The 20,563-nt window shown below is 36.7% G+C and overlaps 1 protein-coding gene across 7 annotated transcripts in view; it reads right to left on the reverse strand.

Moving 5' to 3' along the window:
- Nucleotides 1-5,120: 5,120 nt before the first annotated feature.
- Nucleotides 5,121-20,563, reverse strand: part of LOC145978185 (nuclear transcription factor Y subunit alpha-like) — a 37,150-nt gene continuing 21,707 nt past the window's right edge. For 5 of the 7 annotated variants that reach the window (XM_083110647.1, XM_083110625.1, XM_083110641.1 and 2 more), the window contains exons 6-9: nt 19,509-19,700; nt 18,189-18,283; nt 11,401-11,482; nt 5,121-6,969 (exon numbers count right to left, since the gene is read on the reverse strand). In XM_083110647.1, coding sequence (XP_082966773.1) covers nt 6,901-6,969; nt 11,401-11,482; nt 18,189-18,283; nt 19,509-19,700 — 438 coding nt within the window. In that variant the 3' untranslated portion in view covers nt 5,121-6,900. The remainder of the gene's footprint in view (nt 6,970-11,400; nt 11,483-18,188; nt 18,284-19,508; nt 19,701-20,563) is intronic. The other 2 variants (XM_083110657.1, XM_083110665.1) reach the window with 2 other exon arrangements.

Below are 20,563 nucleotides of genomic sequence, written 5' to 3' on the forward strand. Positions count from 1 at the left end.
GCTTGAAAAATCAAAGGCAGTGACGGAAGCGAAAGGGAAGATTTCTGCCTGTACCTCCCTTGCCCCTTCGCCCCCCGCTCCCATGGTTTAAAGCCCGTGGTTTTAGGTCGTCCAGTCTATCTCCTATAGGACAGATAGGGGATTGGTTTCCCTTAGATTCCTTTGTAAATCCTCTAAACAACTCGGGAAAATTTTCTGCAGTACTTATGTTCTCTGTATATACACAACCTTTTAAACGTACAATATTATGTATAATATGGGATGTAGTTTTATTTGTATATGAATGGGAACGTACTTCTATTATGTGCAGACAAAAATGTTATGTTTTTTTTCCTTTTTTTCAACAAGAAACTCACGCTCTCTCTCTCATTTTAGTAGTGTTTTATTTAAATATTCTAATAATTTGGCCTCCAAGAAAAAAATGGGTAAGTTAAACAGTCATGAATACGGATGTATTAATTTGGGCAAGAAAACGCGCATTCTAATTGTTGTTTTGGTTTCTTTTACTTCGCCTTTCTGCCACATTTGGTTATCGCGAAAATGAGGATGAGTGATGATATAATGAAATTGATGAAGGGACCTCACAAAGAACAATTCAGGCCGGGATTCGAACCCATGACGAGCGGGCATTCTTGTTCCTGTGTGTTGTACTCTGCAGTGAATAATGAAATAATTTGGAATGTAAAGTGTATCCCAGAACTAAAAAAGCCAAATGAATATGGTTGAAGAAACTACAAAAAAGTGTGTTTCGTTACCTGTTCATCCCCTCTAATATATTTAATTTTTGCCACCTTCCATCACTTTTTCTAGCTGTATAGATTTAATCGCGATAAGTAGCTAATGAGCTTATGGAAGTCACGAGGGACAATCATAAACAGAGAACTCTGGACTCCTGATTTCACAGTGCCCTGCAGATGCACTGGGAAGAAATTATTTGTATTTTATTTTTCCTTTCTTTAGCTTTGCTTTTCCATCACTTTACCTAACTTCTGCCATGACGATGAACGTTGATTAAATTAAACGGATGAAGAGTGGTTACAAAGGAACACTCATGCACAGGCCAGGGCTCGAGCAAGGATCCTTCAGTAATGAGATCGTGAGATGAAGAAATTAGGGAAATCAAGGAATGCAAATTTTTTGGGAAAAACGTTAATCATATGCAAATATGATGATTCAAAAATCCAATTGAAATTTACGTATCACTGAGTAAATACACAGTTTGCTTTACCGATACCCAAGTATCCGAATAGTTAGAGCTTTCCACTCATCTTTGTTGTCGGCCGACCTCCGTGGAGGAGTGCAAGTGGCCCCGGATCGGTACCAGGTGGACGCACATAGTGGTTTGGAGCCAACTTTAAACTGTGGGTCCAGTCCCGGTTAGCTTTTATGTACATAAAGTGGACTTAAACACCAAATCAACCAACCGCGTGGGAGTGGTTATCACTGCACGCTATGACACCAGGAGTTCCGGGTGCAAACTCCGATCTCAGCATGGGTGTTTTGTGTGTTTCTCTCTTAATTAATTGAATTGTACCATCTTCGCGATTAACCAAATGTGACAGCGACGCTAAGTAGCATAAATCAAATCATTGATTGATTGTTTAATTTGGTTTGTTTTACTTTGCTTTTCCTACACTTTCGGCTAATCGTCAAGATGGTACGATAAAATTGATGAAGGGACAAACACAAATAACACCCATGCCCAGGTCGGGGTTCGAACCCGGGATCTCTGGCTTAATAGGCAAATCAACATGTTTTGGATTTTCGAAAGAGGGTGGGATTAACACGTGCTTCTTTTCAGTAGCCCTTCCTCATTTTGCAATCCTTTCCTTTCTTTGAGGTTCTATTTTTAGGAATACTGGGCCCTAAAGGGGGGAGGGGGATTATGACCCACACCAACCTCCCTTGGGCAAGCCACTCATTGCTACCCCAAGTGTCGACATCACCGCACGTCACGGATCAAAGGTGAAGACAATTATGACAGCAAAGACATTATTCATAATGTACTTGTTCCAGAAGATGAAACTGTAATTGGCTGTTACTATAACTTGACAAGTTTAAAAACAAGATGCTGCAATCCATTGTTTGCACACCTCACATCACATTTCCTCACTCCATTGTCTGCGGCGACTTTGGTTCGCAGTGTTGCAACCTGGAGGGAGCGGAATCGTCTGAGAATTTTCAACGAAATTTGAATGTGAAAGGCATGAATTAGTATCCCCTCACCTACGCTACCATTGAATATGCTAAATTCTAAATACATTTTGATATTTTCCCTTTAAACCTTAAATGAATTAAGTTATATTAATGATATTTCTTACCAGTATAAGAAATGTATGAAATAAAACGATAGAAAAATGAAAAATATATCAACGATAGAACTGAGCTCACCTTCTAAATGTTTTCACTCTCCCACGCATCCGAGTCTGTCTCTACCGATAAATCTGTGTCCTTGTCTGAATTGGCTTCACCAAGTCTAATTATCAGTTCATCTACATGCTCATCCAAAAGTCCATCTCTTTCAAGTAAGAATCTTGCAGCCAAGAGTAAAGAGCATGAACATTTCAATGCTTTAGAAAAGAACACAGGCAAGCGTGTTAACAAACGAACCACCACCCCACTCGGTAGTAGTAAAAAAAAAATGGCCGCTGCTCGATGTCTCATTCAGAAAATGAAGTAATTCGCCCTGTAGTTTCTCTTCGTTATAAACCTTAACGCACGTGCATAATACTACAGTTTACGATCGGCGCACCGCACTCATTTTCAAAGGCCCGATTAAATAAAATGAACCACTGATATAATACTGCATGCACCGTCACGCTAAACAGTGAAAATCGTTTGTCATATTTGTTTTAGCTTAATTTTGCTAAGTTGGCACCACTGGTAGTCTCAACGCCAGACCAGTGAGTAGAAGAGTGGTGGGGAGGATGACGTAATAGGAAGTGCTCCGCAGCGATCTGCGCATATCGGGACTTAACTCATCAGGCTATATCATAGAGCTCTGAATAATTATGAAGAGAACTAACTCTCTCGGAGTTTTTTCCTGACGTGGGCAGTTGATTTCTGCTCCACGGTGCCAGGGAGCAGTGTTGCTGGGTATTCCTGGTCCAAAAACAAGTGAATGTGTCGAATTTTCCTGTCTACTCTTCAGATTTATCCCCGTGTGATTATTTTATATTCCCGAAAGTGAAGCAGTTGCTGAAATTACAGTTTTGATGGACACAGGCCCATCCAACAGGTTGTGACGTCCCATCTTCAAGTCATATCACGTGCAGACTTGCAGATGTTGTATCGATCCTTGGCTAACTGTGCCAATTGCTGTATTGATGCAGGAGGGATGCACTGAGTAATAAACAGGCAATGTTCAATTATTTTGTTTCCTTTTCACAGTATAAAATCAGTCTCATTGTCAGACTGTGTATCTTGACCTAAATCTCTTACGTTGCTTCACAATTTCCTGCATCAAGATCATCCTTCCTTTGAACAGAATTGTATCTCATCTACAGTTAGAAGCTCAGATGACTTTTTTTGTTTGTTTCTTCAACTCTTGCGACAATTTTCATTCAGGTGATATCAAAGACAATGAACATGATGTTGGGACATTTGTAATGCAACGACTCTATGAACTAAATAAACATGAATAAAAATAAAAAAGGAGAGATTCAAAACCAACCTGTAAGCAAACCCATCATGATCATCACCTGAAAAAGACTGTTCAAATGGTGGAACTATTGTTTAAAAAAAGCAATTGGTTAATTTTACTGAAAAACTGATATGCTTAAATCAGCCAACACACACAGTATAGCGATTAACCTGTTCCATCCCAAGTAGAACTGTATACTGCATTCCACCCCCCCCCCCCCCCCCCGACTTATTCCAACATGATTCCTATGATTGTGATCAAAAGAGTCATACAAGGGGGTTACCCAGAAGAAACCAGAATTTTGTAATAAAAAATTGTGTATTTATTTTTAGGTGTTACAAATTTAATCTCCTTCAAAGTACTGTCCATTTGATACAAAGTACCGGCCTAATGTGTCTTCCACTTTTCGAAGCAGTTCTGAAACTCTTGCAAGTGGTGCCTTTTAATGCCTCCGTTGTTATTTTCTTCATCTCTTCCACATCTGCAAAAGTTGGACTTTTTTCAATCAGGGAAATAAAAAGAAGTCCCACAGAGCGAGATTGGGTGAATATGGCAGGTGGATAAGCTGGGTCATGTTGTTTTTGGTTAAAAATTGTATCACACTCAAGGCTTTGTGCACCTGTACGTTGTCGTGAGGCCACCACTCCCCACTTTGCCACAACTGGGGGCGTTTTCATCTCGTCACATCATGCAAATGTTTCAGAAAAATCAAGTTCATCAATTGTTCTGCGACAGTCTTGCAACATCAGTTCAAGACTTCTCGCGATGTTTTCATCCATTCAGGAGATGCAGGGTTGTCTTGCGCGAGGTTGGTCTGCAAGTGACAATTCATCATTCCTGAAGCGGGAAAACCATTCGTAAACTTGTGTTTTCCCCAGAGCCGCTTCCTTGTAAGCTGTTTCAAGCATTACAACCGTTTCCCCTGCCGTTTTCCCGAACAGAAAACAGAATTTCACAGCCGGACGTTGTTCAAACTTTTCAACCATCTCAAAAATCGACGAACAAGCGAAAGGCGCTAAACATAAACATTTACTAGGCTGCACCACAACATCACTCAATGATGCCGATCGAGAGACTGATGCATAAGGGTTCCCACAGAGGCACCTAGCAGCAGAAGCATGCACAACAAGCCTGCCCACCACAGAACAATTCCGGTTTCTTTTGGGTCCCCCTCATAGACAAAACACTTTGGGCCCACATAACCTCATGGCACATAGGCCACTCCATGTGTTCGCTGCTTAGCTTTTATCAGTGCATAAAACAAATTTTATTTTGTGCAATTATGTCAAAAGAGTTATTTACTTGACTTCATTCACATCATTTGGTGTTTATCAAATCTTCGAGTCCTCACTCATTGTGCTGTGCACTTAGATAAATTCACTTCTACTTGTGGATTTTTCTTCCTGCATACAAATCAGCTGTAAGAAAAGGCTACAAAACAGAAGGAAAATAAAATTCCCAAAAATAAATATTGTTGCAATTGGTATAATTTTTATCAAAACAATTTCAGTGTGAAAAAGCTACTGTTACAAAACAAATAGAAGTCATTCAGAACAATATAAAAAGGACTAAATTTCTCCAGTACGGTAAATATTCTCGAAACAAGTGATAAAATCAACTAAACTCAAAAAAATCACAATAAAAGACTACAAAATTACAAGAAATATAATTTGTTCCAGTCATTGTGATGGTCCGAGAAAAAAAATATTTTGCAGTAGTGTTAAGTTCATTACAATATGTTCAACCTAAAAATTTGAACATTCTGAAGACAAATTCCAAAACATTGTACACACAGTAGTGTCTCAACTAAAGAAAATTAAAAAAGAAGAAACCTTCACTGCATTGGAGGCAGTAAGGTGCTACATAGAATAACCAGAGGCAACATCTACTGACAACCTGTTGGCAGCATGGCATGGCATGACATTGCTACTTGGAAACAATGAAACAGCCTGAGGCAGAAGACACATGACCATTTCTTTCAAGTTCTGTACTGAGTAACTATTTTTCTTAACATCACTGTACTGAGCAATATAAGTACAGTCAGTATTCATAACAATAATGTATATCTCATTTTTTACATACTGTAGATTTCTTGTTGCCTGTTCCAATTTTCACTATGTTGTTCCGTACAGTTCAGGATTTATTGTAAAGTAGTCTTTTGTCCTGCCTGCCTCAAGTTATAGTGTGCTTACTGCATACTTAATGCACAAGTCTTGTCAGCAAAGTAAACCAAATTCTATAACCATATTAAGTATATATTTTGAACTGGTCTAAATTAAAACATGACTAAAAACTTTGCAATTTTATTGAATGCATAAAAGTTGCTTTCCTTACAACACTTACGAGAAATACAATAACTTAACTTGTGCTAAAGATTGAGCTAATAATCAAAGGATATTACCAACAAGAAAATCTATCTCGCAATCTACATAAAATATTTTAGTTCCTTTTGTACTATGTATAAAAAAGAAGGCCACTTCTCAAAAATGATGGCTTATTCATTATGCGGTTACAAATGCCTTTTTTGTTCAGCTAATTCATGTTCAGCGGGGAAAGGGAAAAATGCATTACAGATTTTACTTACACTATTATTTACTGGATTATCGCCATCATTATTGGATCCCTTGCAGTTTATAAAACTGCTACTGAATCACACTTGCACTTTCTAGCACAGACACCCACGTGTATCCTCAAACAGTATTGGAGCGGGGAAAATTTTCACTGGTAAATCATATAAACCTAACAGTTCCTGTACAAAGCAGCAAAACGCTTGTGATGTTACGACCGCAAACATGCTTTGGATCTTTTAAACCATCTTAAACTTGCACACGAGACTGGCTTTGCAACTTGCATAGAGACCAAAAAATGCAATGAAATTATTTACACAATGCCTCAGTGATATGGTTTAAGTAAACAACATCCAAACATTCATGAACGACATAGTTCGATCAGAGCTGAAAACACTTAAAAAGGTTATTTGTGTACTCAAATGCCATGGATGATTCAGTCTCTTCTGAACTAAGTACAGAATTCAGTGTTCAACACTAATTGTGCCCATCAATTTAAAAAAAAAAAGCTCATAATGCCACAAGTATGTTCACCTCATAGGTATCACAGTGAATTTTTTTATTCTTGCTTCAAATTTGTTATGATCGATTTGCAATCTGAAATGTGCACTAATGTTTAACTGCTAACCAAATTGCACAGTTTAGCACATATTTCACACATGTGAGTAATCGTAACTCACTCTGGAGGATTTACTGTCCATCAGCCGAGACAACTGCCAAAGGATCTCCCATCATATCTGGCAGTGATGCTCCACCATTCTGAAATATTTTTTTTAAAAAAAAAAATCATTAATAATAATATAACAATAAAAATTCTTATATACACCTATGAGGGAGATGGACTGCTTATACATAATTTACAATATATTAGGGATAGGTACTCTATCAGTATCGGCCGAACAAAAAATGAAAACAGATGTATCATTCCATATATTTATAAACAGCACGTTCATTATTTTATGACAGATAACGTTTTACAAACTTCAAGTCTGCATCATTAGATCCAATGGAATAGGAATAACACTTTTACGTTATGTAGTTGAATGTTCCAAAATATGTAGTTTATTGTTTGTTGTTGACAGAACACACCACCTCACAGTTACCAGTTCTTATGTTAAATTTCTATTAACTTGCCTTATTATCCCGAGTAAACTCCGGTACGTACTAGGTGCAATTTTAATATTATCCCGTGTATAATCAGGCCAAACTACTTTTTCTTGTTCAATTTCCATTATCCCGTACAAATTCGTGAGAGGATCTCTGCCGCAAAGTCCACTTGGAAGCAGCACCTTACTCAACTTGATGCTTTGAATGCGTAGCAGAGTAAGACATGCCAAAGGCAAGAAGACTGGCAGTGAAACACGTTACTACTGCCCAGATTGCAATGTCCCCTTATGTGTAGCTCCATGATTCAGAGTTCACTACACTGTGCCTATCTAATATTTAATAATTTCAGATTCAGAACTGCAAATTGTATGATTTTAAAAACATATGTACAACATTTAAAGACAGGTATTATTATGATTAATAATGTATATATTTCATTAGCCTGAGTATAATCGGGATAATAAAATTTGTTCATTATATATATATATATATATATATATACACACACACACACACACAATGTTTATAAGTGAATGAACTGAATTGTTTAAACTTTCATTTCATATTTACAATATTTAGAGGCTGTACATATAAACTTTTTATAAAAATAAGTTTTCTCACATTATGTTCATGAAAATCATGCAGGTGTGTGTAGCCCAAGTTAATTTGGGATAATAAAACATAAGTTTTAAATAAAGGGTCTACCAAATTTGAACGTCTGAACTTTAAAATTAGATAGAATGAAAACCACAAGTGATAATGACACATATATTTACTTTGAAGAGCAAACAATGGCATTCAGTTTTGAACAATGTGTCGTTAAAATGTCCTCCTCTGCTTCGGTGGGTGGAATGGATTCTGAATGTACAATTTTCCAGCACATCTGCACACATATTGAGCGGTATCGCCTCAATGGTTCGTTTGATGTTCTGTTTCAGGTCACGAACTGTACGTGGCTTAGTCTCATAGGCCTTAGATTTGAAAAAAAAAGAAACAGAAAATAATCCAGGGGGGTTATATCACATGATCTTGGTGGGGAATTTTCATGCAATTCCATTGTTTGGAGAACTGTGTGGCAAGTTTCCTGTTGGAAACACACATTGTTGATGTAAAGATTTGCCAGTTTAGGCCACAGAAACTGCACCACCATATTCCTGTATTGCTCCCCATTGACAGTCACGTGATTTCCATGTTGGTCCTAAAAAGATAAGGCCCGATCACGCCATTGGCCCAAAAACCACACCACACAGTCACTTTCTCAGGATGAAGGGGTACGTCCAGAATCACTTGCAGATTTTCATCTGCCCAAAATCCTACAGTTTTGTTTGTTAACGTAGCCATGAAGAAAAAAAATTTGCTTCATTGGAAACTATGATTTTCCGGCCAAAATCTGGATCGGCATCCAATTGCTGTAGAGCCCTATTAGCGAACTCCCAATGCAGACGACGATCATTAGGCTTAAGTTCTTGAGCCAGTTGCAATTTATAAGCTTTTAGGTGAAGATCGTGATGCAAAATTCACCATGTTGTCATCTGTGAAAGGCAGAGTTGTTGCCAACACCGTGAAAGACAGGTTTGGATTGTCCACCATGCTCTGGCTTACCGAAGCAATATTCTCAGCTGAACGACCGACTCAACGATGGACAGATGTTGGCTTGTTTGCTACTGAGCCTGTTCGTTCAAATTTCTCTACGAGGCGGTAAATATGGCATACTGTCAAATCGATTATGTTGACCATAAATTTTTCTCAATGCACAAAATGTCTGTCAAACTGAACACAACTTTTGATAATAAATTCGAATAATTTCTAGGCGTTGTTGCATTGTCTCTCTCTCCACGATAACTTGCCACAGACTACTGCACACAGATGTCACAGTCCAATCTAGTAATTTCAGTCAGTGTTGCAAAAACACTCTTTCAAAGTTCTGACGTTCAAATTGGTAGACTCTTTATATAGATAATCTATCTTCTTAGCTACATTTCAGGTAAAATATGTATTCCTAGTAACGAGTAGTCATATACTTTTGGTAAATAAAAAAGCAAATTTCGGTACAAAAACAGTCAATTTAGGGTTCAAAAGCAGTAAATAAAATAAAATTTCGGTGTTATAGCGGTGAAAAATAGGATCAAAAGCATTATGTAAAATGAGATTTTGGTTTGAAAATTGTGAATATAATCCTAAATTGATTTAATAACTGCACTTATTACACAAAATAAACATATCCCTTCCAATAGTACAGTTACGCAGATAACAGAGTATGAAGTTTATTCCTGTATAAAGGGTCCAATTTTGCTTCTCAAATATTTTCATCAAAATTTATCAATTTTCGTGATTGTATAACTTGCAGGATGATTCAAACTTCAGAAAGTGTTGCGTTGGTAAATAAACACTAAATTTCGTTTTTAAGAGTGTATTTTATAATTTCCAGTTCATTTCGTATCATTTTGTGACAAAACAGGGTAGGAAAATGCACCTCACACCTTTCACAAACATGTAACATTTACATTACAATGTGTCATTTCATATTTCAAGTTTTCATCAAAAACCAAATATGCATGCCCAGTGCTCGAAAAATCTTTTTCAGAGCTTTGAAAATTAGATGCTAAGAAACCACCTACTAGCAACTGTGCATACTATAAGAAGTTGAGCATCACCGTATTCAAAACATCACTAAATCATGTGAGAAAGCAGAGAAGTATAGGGGTTGGGGAACAAAGAGTATGAAATGTTCACAACGTTGATAAAAAAATCATTTGCTAACTTACGCTGTATTGCAATTTGAACTTAGAATCTTCAAAATTTCAGACATGCAAACTTAAAAAAACGGCAATATTACAGCCAGGCTGAAATTTTTACTGTGCATGCCTATAGTAATGAGCATACAATATAGAAGAAGCAGGATTTAAAAAATTGGTTAATAGACGTTACTGTCTTTATTGTAAATTATCTTGGCTGCTAGTACTAAGTGAAATAAAGGTTTCTAAATTCATTTGTCATATTATTCTTGTATGATGTACTGCTGGGATTCTAGAATTATCCCTCTTGTAGTTTGAAGTTGTTACAAGATTTCAAACATTTTTTTTTGGGGGGGGGCAGGTTATAATTACAATGCTTTCTTTTACATTTCCTTCTAATTTATTATTAGTATTTCCAATCAATTATTGTCTGCAATATCCAAACCAATTAGCCAGGAAAGGCATTCTCAACTCCTAATTAGTTACAAAATACACTGGACACAACAGTCTCTTTCACAAAGAATTAAAGTAAGACTTTTGCTCACAACTTTTAATTTCTTAATTGGGGCCAGTGTACTTGTGGGCATATCCAATATTAGAATGATTACCAGCAACTTGCTAAATCCACCATCTTCAGTACACTGTATCTTTTCTACCAAAATTAAACTTATGAATAAACCAATGTCCATTCCTATTAGATTTCTGCATGAATTCTTTTCTAGGATCCTACATAGGATGATTCATAAATTCCATTTTAGAATGGAATATGGGTTTAAAAGGGGGGAGTGGTGTTGCATTTACTTGAAGGGCCGCATGTAAGATGATTATAAGCCTAGTCATGACAACTGCAAACCATAAGGTAAGCTTAGGGCAACATATTTATGGTGAATAAAAGATCAAGATTCCGGTACAAAAAACAGGCAAATTTCAGGATCAAAATCAGCATATAAAAATGACATAATAGAATGTAATTTTTCACAATTTACCGGTATGTTGAGCAAATATATTACTTAACCATGCAGTAAATATGGGGCGGGCAATAAACAAGAATTCCTTCAAGTCTTTTAGTTATGGTATGACCCAGAGGTATTGGTGAGGTTATAAGGCATTAATATAGAGTTCTTTGGGTACATTTTTTCAAGTTTTTTGTGCATATTTGCATTTTCTGTGGCCCTTTTAGTGCCCAACAACCAGCAAACTTTTACGTCAGTGCTTTATTAATGAAACCTTCAGTACCGGTTCATTATTAAATATGTTGAATTTTAACACAGTTCAGTGTTTGGATGCTTTTCCAGTTTTCATTCCATACTCTACAAAATACTCCTTTTGATAAATGTTCCTTACTTACCTCTATAACTAGTGCTGTAGTAATGCTATCTGTGTCTACTTGTGCACCTGATGATGACACTGGAATGGTAATTTGTTGCATGCTGCAAAGAAAGTGATAAATTATATACATAGTCCTATGTACCTTGGCTATTTTATGATATCAAGGAACAGTATGATAACTCCCTCCCCCCCCCAAAAAAAAAAAACACCTACAAAATACATGTCTCAGTGGGGTTTTACACTCAGTGCAACAGGTTACAGTACCATATGATGCCTACGATGCAATAAAATTGTACAACATTTGCAAATCTAAGAATGGAATGAATATAGCGGTATTGACATTTTTGCTGAAACCAACGTTGCAAGGTAAATCCAATGGTTTTTTTTTTTGTTTTTTTTTTTGCTTTAGATATTTACATTACAAAACCAAGGTGTATATGTAAAAACTACGTATATGTTCATAAAAAATATAACAATTTCAGAGTTCCGCACACAAGCCTATAACCAGCACTGGGAGGATGTTTGGATGAGTCTTGGGGTTAGCTGGAGGGATGCCAATCCGGCAACAGTGAGACAGCTGGAGAGATGCTTTGAGAGTATTTTATTAACTGAAGAGATACCATCCCCTGCATCCCCCTTCACTTCGAGCACTGCCTATCACTGCAATTACACAGAGTATTGATTAATCTACCCTATTCCTGAATACATGTTGCACAACAGCAAGTTTCTTACCATTTATATAACTTTCAAGGTAACTGTCAAACAAATTTCAGGATGGACTTATATGAAATTCTTGCTGATAGCAATATTCTACCCATTCAACATAAAATTACAAAAGTTCCCTGGAGAAAGTGAATGGATTATATGCTTCCTCAAACGTAACCTGGTAATTGCAAGAGTTTTGCTTTGAAAAACAGACTGCACATTCAGACATCTACTTTACAAAACCAGAACATATGAATTACACCTTTACAAGTTATTTAAAAAAAATATACAGATGTACCTGATGGTTACAATTGTTGGTAATTTTACCAATAAACGTATATCCCTACATCCGACAATAGCAATATAGTCTATTAATCTCCCCCTTTGCTAACATATATCACATAATTTTATATATGATCATGGGCTACTAGTAGATGTAGAGGGAAGGAAGAAGAAAGCAAAATAAGATTGTGGACTGAAGGACAGAATATTAAAAGAGATTAAGAGAAACGTAAAAAGATCAAAGATCAATTACTTAGGTGTGCGAGTACGAAATGTCGATCAAAACACGTTTCAGAAGTCATGACTGCCCCCTTCTTCAGGTTAATACGTATTCCTAGACACCTGACATATTGTCATGTTAAAAAAGTGTTAGTTGAGGATACAGGCAAAAGGTTATCGTAAAAAACACTTATGGGGAAAAAACCCGCATTGTAGCTGTAACCTTCACATTAATAAAACTCAAATATAAAACCGTGCGTTTCCTATTCTAAAAACACTTAAAAGAAACATCCTAAGCGGCTGTTAGAAGCCACCTGGCCAGTGCTTGGGAGAAGTGATTGTGCAGCGTATGCTCAACACTGTGAAGGAAGCTACCTTCCCCTCCGTAGTTTTCCCCTCTTGAAACTGGTGCGTCACCAGTCCAAGGTGAACTCAATTTCAGCCTCCGCGGCCCTCTTGTCCTCGGATGTAACATGGAAACCCATCTTGGCGTTATTATTAACAGCTTTATCCCATTTTTTGAAAAATGCAATCCATCCGTCTTCCAAATTACCGTCGTCTCTTAAGTTTACTCCAATTATCTGTGCATATACAGGCTGTTTCATAAACGTTCCTATCCAATTTATTGTTCACTTTCCTGATAACTTCCGTTGTTGCGATTTTATGCCCACTAACTAATATGTGCTCTGATAGTCCTGTTTTGGGTATACCCTCCTTTATATCCTTGTCGTGTTCACCCCACCTGATGTGCACGCTTCTCCCAGTCTGTTCCACATATTCCTTTTAACGTGAGACCATGTCAGGTGTCTAGAAATACGTATTTACCTGAAGAAGGAGGCAGTCACGACATCTGAAATGTTGTTTTGCAACATTTCGTACTCACACACATAAGTAATTGATCTTTGATCTTTTTACGTTTCTCTTAATTAGCTGTGAGTAATACAGACATCACAATACGTTGTTAAAAGAGAGATGCCACGAAATATTGCATACTAAAGTGTGAAGAAATGAACTCAATATAAGAATAATGGATATGAGTTTAAGACAGACTTTAGTAGAGAAAAGTATGTGGAAGGACTGGAAAACAACATCATGGTGGAATGGAAGGGCTAGTGATGTGTGAAGAACAAGAAAGTGGTTTAAAATTTAATCACAGATTGCACAAAAAGAAAGCATAGAAAAGAAGAAAGAAACAAGGACAATAGTGAAGGAGACATCATTATAAATACATAACAGAAGAACATGTTTGTTCGATAACTATGATCATGTACAGAGTATATACAATGATCAACTCTCTGAACAAAATTAGTCTGCCACATGTGTAACACATGATTCCTGCATTATTTCCAGGCACCTGCTGACTTCATGTGGCACCTTCATGTATAGTCACCAATATATAGTAGATTAAATTAAAACACTGATTCATTACTTTTGTTCAAGACTATGAATTTAAAACTGCAAATCTCAATTATCACATGGGCACCTTTTGATGCAGTGCAAAATACCGTTTAGCATAATTACAAAATGTTCAAATTATTACATTTAATGTAGAGGTGTGATCAGATCTGGATTTAAGTGCCTTCGAGAGGGAGGTCTACAATCCCACACTCCATCTGCACCTTCACTGGGAAAACCTTGATGTGAAAAACCTACTGCCCCGATGAAAATGAATGATGATTAGAAAAAAAAAAATCATCAAGGGACTTGAACCTAGAACCTTTCTTCAAGCAGCAAAGAGGAAGAATGACACTTCAGCGCCACTTGGTGTAATTTACAAATATTCAACGGGGAAAAATTTGGGACAAATGACACCTTGTGACACAGGTTCTCTCTTAACGTTATACACATTTTTAATAAATTAGCGTTCACTACATATTTGTAAACAATACCTGGACCAATTTAACAACAGGTAATGTTTCACGAACTTCTCATTTGCATCATCAGACTCAATGTAATAGGGTGACCACTACTACATGAAGAAACTGGACGAAGGAATGGGCTACAACTAGTGATAGGCACCATCAACTAATTAGTTGTTCGACTAATATTAGTCGAATTAGTCTTTTGAATAATATTAGTCGAACTTTAAATTTAATTTTTTCAGACTAATGTAAGTCGAAATATTTACCTTTTTATTATTTTGAAATTTCTCAAGGCTAAGTTATGATGAGACAGGCTAAATGAGACTGAATGTAAAGTTCTAAGATACAAACTACTCTATAATATATGTATAAATTCGACTATATGATAGTTAACGCATGAAAACAGTCTCGAAGGGCTGACAGATTGAGTTGTGGACTCAGATGTCGCCACCAAAGGTTCCGGCTTCAAATCCCGGACTAGACATGGCATGCCCATACACAGGATTTATAGGAGTGTCCGTGGGGTGGTGGCGGAGGAAAATGTAGAACGAAGAGAAGATGCAGAATGCTGTTTAATTACCAGATGTGGCCGCTAACGCTATGGTGTTATTGGTGCTAGAGATATAATTATAGAATTGCTATATTATCATTCAAAGTATCGGAAGAAATTCAACTCACCAACATACACCCAAAGAGTAAGCAAAGCAGTTGCTTACACACGCCGTACACACTTGGAGCTTACTGTTTACCATCAATTTTTACAAATATTCTTAAATTACTGTATTCCGTACATTAACAATGTTTTCACCTGAGCAAATTTACTAGTGTGTTGCAAAATACACAATCAACAAAATTTATTCCTCTGTTCCAAATATCATGCGCCGCCATAATTGGTTTCTTTATCTGATGCACCAATGCGATCATTAAGAGATGAAAGGTTATAAACCAATTTTTGGACTGTAAAAAAAAGGGCACAATGATCATGCAATTAAATAACTATATGTTTTCTTCACGCTAATCCTTCAACACCAAGAAAAAATAAACTGTCTTAGCCCCCCCCCCCTTCCACAGTTTTGGTGCCTACTCGCCGATACTGTTTACCAATATCACAAACCAATCATGGTAATTCTATGTATAGAAAATAATATATATTTTTAATTAAATGATATGCAATTAGTAATGATTCTTACACTGAACATGTCTGACTGGGAGTTAACCACGAAAAATGCACTTTTTCATTGCGACTGCAGTTCGATGGAACTCGAGAAGGGCATTAGAAAGAGTAGATTGCCCCAAATAAATTGGAACCTTGTGTCAATAGTGATAAAACTAAAATTATCAAATATTGCAGACTGCAGAGTCCTGGAGCCTAAAAAAGTGTTACAAGCAACACCATAATGTAATTATGCTTTCGTGGAGTGAAATTTCGATAAGGAAACAATTTGAAAGACCATTACACATCTCGATTCGGCTCTTAGTACACAGTGGTAAATACTTACCTAAGAATTATTTGACATAAGTTTCTGTAGTGACATATCTTCTATCTTTCATCATTATTTTCCCCTTTCCTGCCTCTTTAGACAAACCGGGGCAATGAGAATGAATGGACATTATAGACAATTGAGGAGTGGAACTTACAAAGGAACATGCATGTGCACACCAGGATTCGAACCGGAGCCATCAGTGGCGAGAATGTGAATGCACTCTGTCACCGATGTTCGCTAGCAAATTTCTACCTCAGAGAAAAGGAAAGCAAAAATCAGAATAATATAGTGACTGAGCAAGTGTTAGATCGTACTGCACAGCGTAAATTTTACTATTTTCCAACGAACATAAATAGTGGTTACTTTTAATTAATGGATTTTATACTATGTTCTTATATTTGACCTTTTTTTAAGAATATTATTTTAATACAGTACAATGCCTTTAACATTACACAATCTGAAGACCAGAAATGAAAGCTTTGCGATGTCTTTCTTGCACCAACCACAATAGGGATGGTCACTTGCCAGTAAGTTCCAAGAAACTCTCAAAGTCTGAATGAATACCATCACTCCCTGGAGGTAGGAGGAGATGTCACAGTAGGGGCAACTTACTTTTCTGTGGCGCAGTACCGTGTGATGGGAATTTTCCAGTCACTGACCTTTCCAAAAAATGCCCTCCTGTTCACTTCTTAACAATAACGCCTCTGGCCGATGGTTCGTTTGGAATCTGAATGACTTGTGCTCGGTTTCGACAATCAGTCGACTGAAATTAGTCGTTCGACTAATTTGACTAATTTTAGTCGTTCGACTAATTCGACTAATATTAGTAGACTAATTTTTTCAGTCAACTCATTTTCATTAGTCGATGTTTCTTTCGATGGTCTTAATAATCGACTAATATTAGTCGACTAATGCCCATCACTAGCTAGAACCCTAGAAAAAGTACAGGGGAGGAGCAAATTATAGAAGAGAAAAAAGAATGAATGAATGAATGAGATTTATTTTACTTCATGTTTCTGCCACTTTTGGCCAATTGCAAATGTGACTATGAATGATGATGAGATAAAACAGATGGAAGGGACAAATGCATGTGGACAGCAGACAACAAAAGTCTCCTAGTGGATTATATAGGTGATGGATCCAGATGCCAGAGCCTCGATCGTCTGCAAAATGCAGTCCAGGGTGTACTACGTGGAAGTAAGGTTGATAATTGGGTGTACTATGTGGAAGCATCACAGTTTATAACCCCCCCCCCCCCCCAGGAGAATCAAGAAATAATGAGAATGTGAAAAAGCAATTTTGAAAAAAACACTGAATGTGAAAATGGAACAAGATGAGATTGAAGAAATAAAGGAAAAATAGAAACCAGGAAAGAAAGGTGTTGGTGGAAATTATACTTGTAGCATGAGCATGCAGTCGTTGAATAACTATGAAGGTGGTACGGCAAGAGACTACGGAAAGAAATAAGATGCAGAAAATGAGACAAAATTCTAAATAAGCAAATTAGGGAGGACAAGATGATCCATTGACAACAAACGCTCTTAAGATTTTCACCAATACTTCCAACATTTTAACGATTTAAAATAATTCAGATTACCATATTATAATGTGCATTCTGGTTTTCATAGGGAAAAGCGACAAAAAATTACTTGCATATAACGCACAGCACAATTCAGGCTCAAGAAAGTCTTTCTTAGTTGTAGGTCATAAAGCTGTTGCTATGTCGATCAAGAGTGAAACGCATCATGTTATGTAGACCAACATGAAATGAGTCCCAAATCGACAAGTTCACCAGTCCCTGTCCACATGAGGGTTTCACAATGCATTTTATTGACCCTGTGGAATACTCAGACTCTAGAAATCAAATTGAGGAAATCTAGATCTACAAAATATAGTAGTACAGATTTTTTTCAAATTGTATCATTACATATGGTTCTTCACCGAGAGGATAGTGTATCAAATTCACCATAGTCTTGCATTAAAATATTCATAATTTCAAGAGATAATTATCTAATCAGAAAATTAATTCTCCCTCCCGATATTAGACTCTCCACAAAAGATCGTGCAGAATCTTTGCAGGCCCCGCGATATTCACAGACTTGGAAAAAGTACCATCCAGTTTTGGGAATTAAAACTGAACTGATATTTTGTGATGCTGATAGCAAAGTTGACAGTGTATTACAACACTAAAAATTCACATAAAATTGAATGACTACTTGAAATGAAAGAACAAAATTATCTAATTTACTGCTTACCCTCTCTTACCCTTTACAGATCCCGAGTGGAAACGACCTCCTTCGCCTCTAATGCGGTTCATTGCATGCCTGTGCCGAGATTCATGCAAATATTTCTAGAAAAGAAAAAAAAATATCTGTATTTCAAACTCAAATTCATTCAGTTCTGTTAATCATGAAAATAATATCTGCACATTTTTCACGCTTAGCACTATGGCATTAAAATAGATCCAATTTTAAATGCATTACAACAAAATGGGACACGTTAATCGGTACTCTATAAATATCTTACAATTTAGTGCAAAATTCTGCCATATTGTTATAATTTTTATGGATAATCACCATGCCCTACTTTCTAAAAAAGTAAATGTCTACATATGCAGCAGCTTTTGCACTGCAGTCACCTGGAAACAAACCTTTATTAAGGAAGTCAATAAACTATTCAGGTTCTTCAAGGACCATTTGGAATTTTATATACGATTGGTAGAATATCGGTTATCTGTTCAGTAAATTTTATATCGGTACTTCATCGGTATCGGCCAAAATTTCACATCGGTCTACAACAATCAAATTCTTCCTTCATAACTTTATCAACATTAAAAATAAAATTGAGGATTCTTCTTTTTGACAAGTTTTCATATTCCTACAGACGTATCAACAAAAGAGGTATTACAATAACACCTACCATGTCTACAATGATATGGGCTACACTTGTACAATTAAAAAAGAAAAGAGTGAGAGAAGCAAGATGCAAGCATTGGAGATTACCTTTACACTGGGGAGCCTCGTACAAGAGAACATGGAGGTTTTTCAAGCGTGCGCTTTTCAAACTTGCCGCAAAGTACATATCATCATCCTAGCTTGAGAACTAATTGTCGTAGAGATGAAATTGTTTGTTTTTTTTGTTTCTTTTTCGTAAAGACAGGGCTTTTAGCAGAGGCAAAATTTAGACACTGTGCTACCCAATAATTAGTGTTGAAGGAAGAACAAAATTGAATTTTTTGAGAAATTTGCTGGAACACAAAGAGAAGTCCAAAAAATAGAAGCTCTTCTCTTTTTCCTAATACTCATGAGCATTTTGACAGAATTGAAATAAACGTTAGTGTTTTAAAAGTTGTACCTTTTCATCTTAATATGGTTCTAAATTAACAAATAAAACACAAAAGACAAAAATTTCAATGTCAGGCTAACCTACTACTGCACATTCCATAAATTATTCCACATTGTTAGTCAGACTCGGTAACAAAAGTCACGAGTTCTGGATAGTGGACAGACACAGTTCCTAGTAGAATAACATGTCGGACCAGGTCAAAAACATGTGGTAACAGGACATGAACTTACAGGTCTTTCCTTTGGTATCCTACCCTCTGCTTCCAACTTTGCGCGTGCTTGTCTTCTCTTCAGTATCCGCCTATATTGCTTAGCATTAACATAGAGAGGTTCTTCTTCAAGAAATTCTGTGCCAGGAAGTGGAATTCTCTGGAATTGAGGTACTCCACCACTACCTGGTACCATCTGTAAGGTATAATCATTCTATGAAACATGAATGTGGAGTGTTACGTCTCAACTGTAACGTCCCCATTCATGAAAGTCAAACTAACAGCATTAGTTTAAAAATACACACAAAAAAAAATCTCTTAGAGAAAACTATAGCAATAACTACAAATAGACACACAACACCATTCCATCAATATTGTATTACAGATTTTAAAATATCTTTAAGTAAGAGTATTAGATTTACAATGTCACAGCTTGTGAACTCTCTCCTTATAAAATGACCACTTAACAGGAGGATTGGAAACTGGGACCCTGGCATTCTGTTCCAATGTTCTGAACCAACTAAGCTACTAGAGTGCGCGTCAAATCTCCTGCATATGACCTTGAACGGCTGAACAGCACCAGCGAATCACAGACGTGCGGCGTTGCCTAGTTCCGTGACAAGGCGTTTCGCTCAACCACGCTGTCTCTTTTCCGTGTGAGATTTCGACATGGCACCGCTGCAGTGCGCTGCTATTGGCTATCGCCATATGCAGGAGATTTGACGCGAACTCTAAACCACCATCTGACTTAAGTGCAACTTAAGTTAGCTACTTCATATTTATGTCTCCGTAACTTCCTTTGGACATGTGTTTTGAAGAATGCTCTGTACTCAAATAAGAAACTAATTTAAATTACAACTGGCACTCAGAATAAAACTGGAATCAACTGAAAATTTAGAATATATGTGTGTGATAAAACTTCAAAAGCAACTTGAATGATGATGACGACGACGACCAATACATCTGGAAATGCTGTGGAAGATTTTTAATTAATCTACAACCATGAGTTTTTATCAGATTACAGTTCAAATAGCCAGAAGTTTCCTGCATATTATCATAATAATCACATCCTCTTAC

The sequence above is a fragment of the Lepisma saccharinum genome, chromosome 1 (genome assembly GCF_977018435.1).
Source record: "Lepisma saccharinum chromosome 1, izLepSacc3.1, whole genome shotgun sequence".
In the NCBI taxonomy this organism is placed as follows: domain Eukaryota; kingdom Metazoa; phylum Arthropoda; class Insecta; order Zygentoma; family Lepismatidae; genus Lepisma; species Lepisma saccharinum.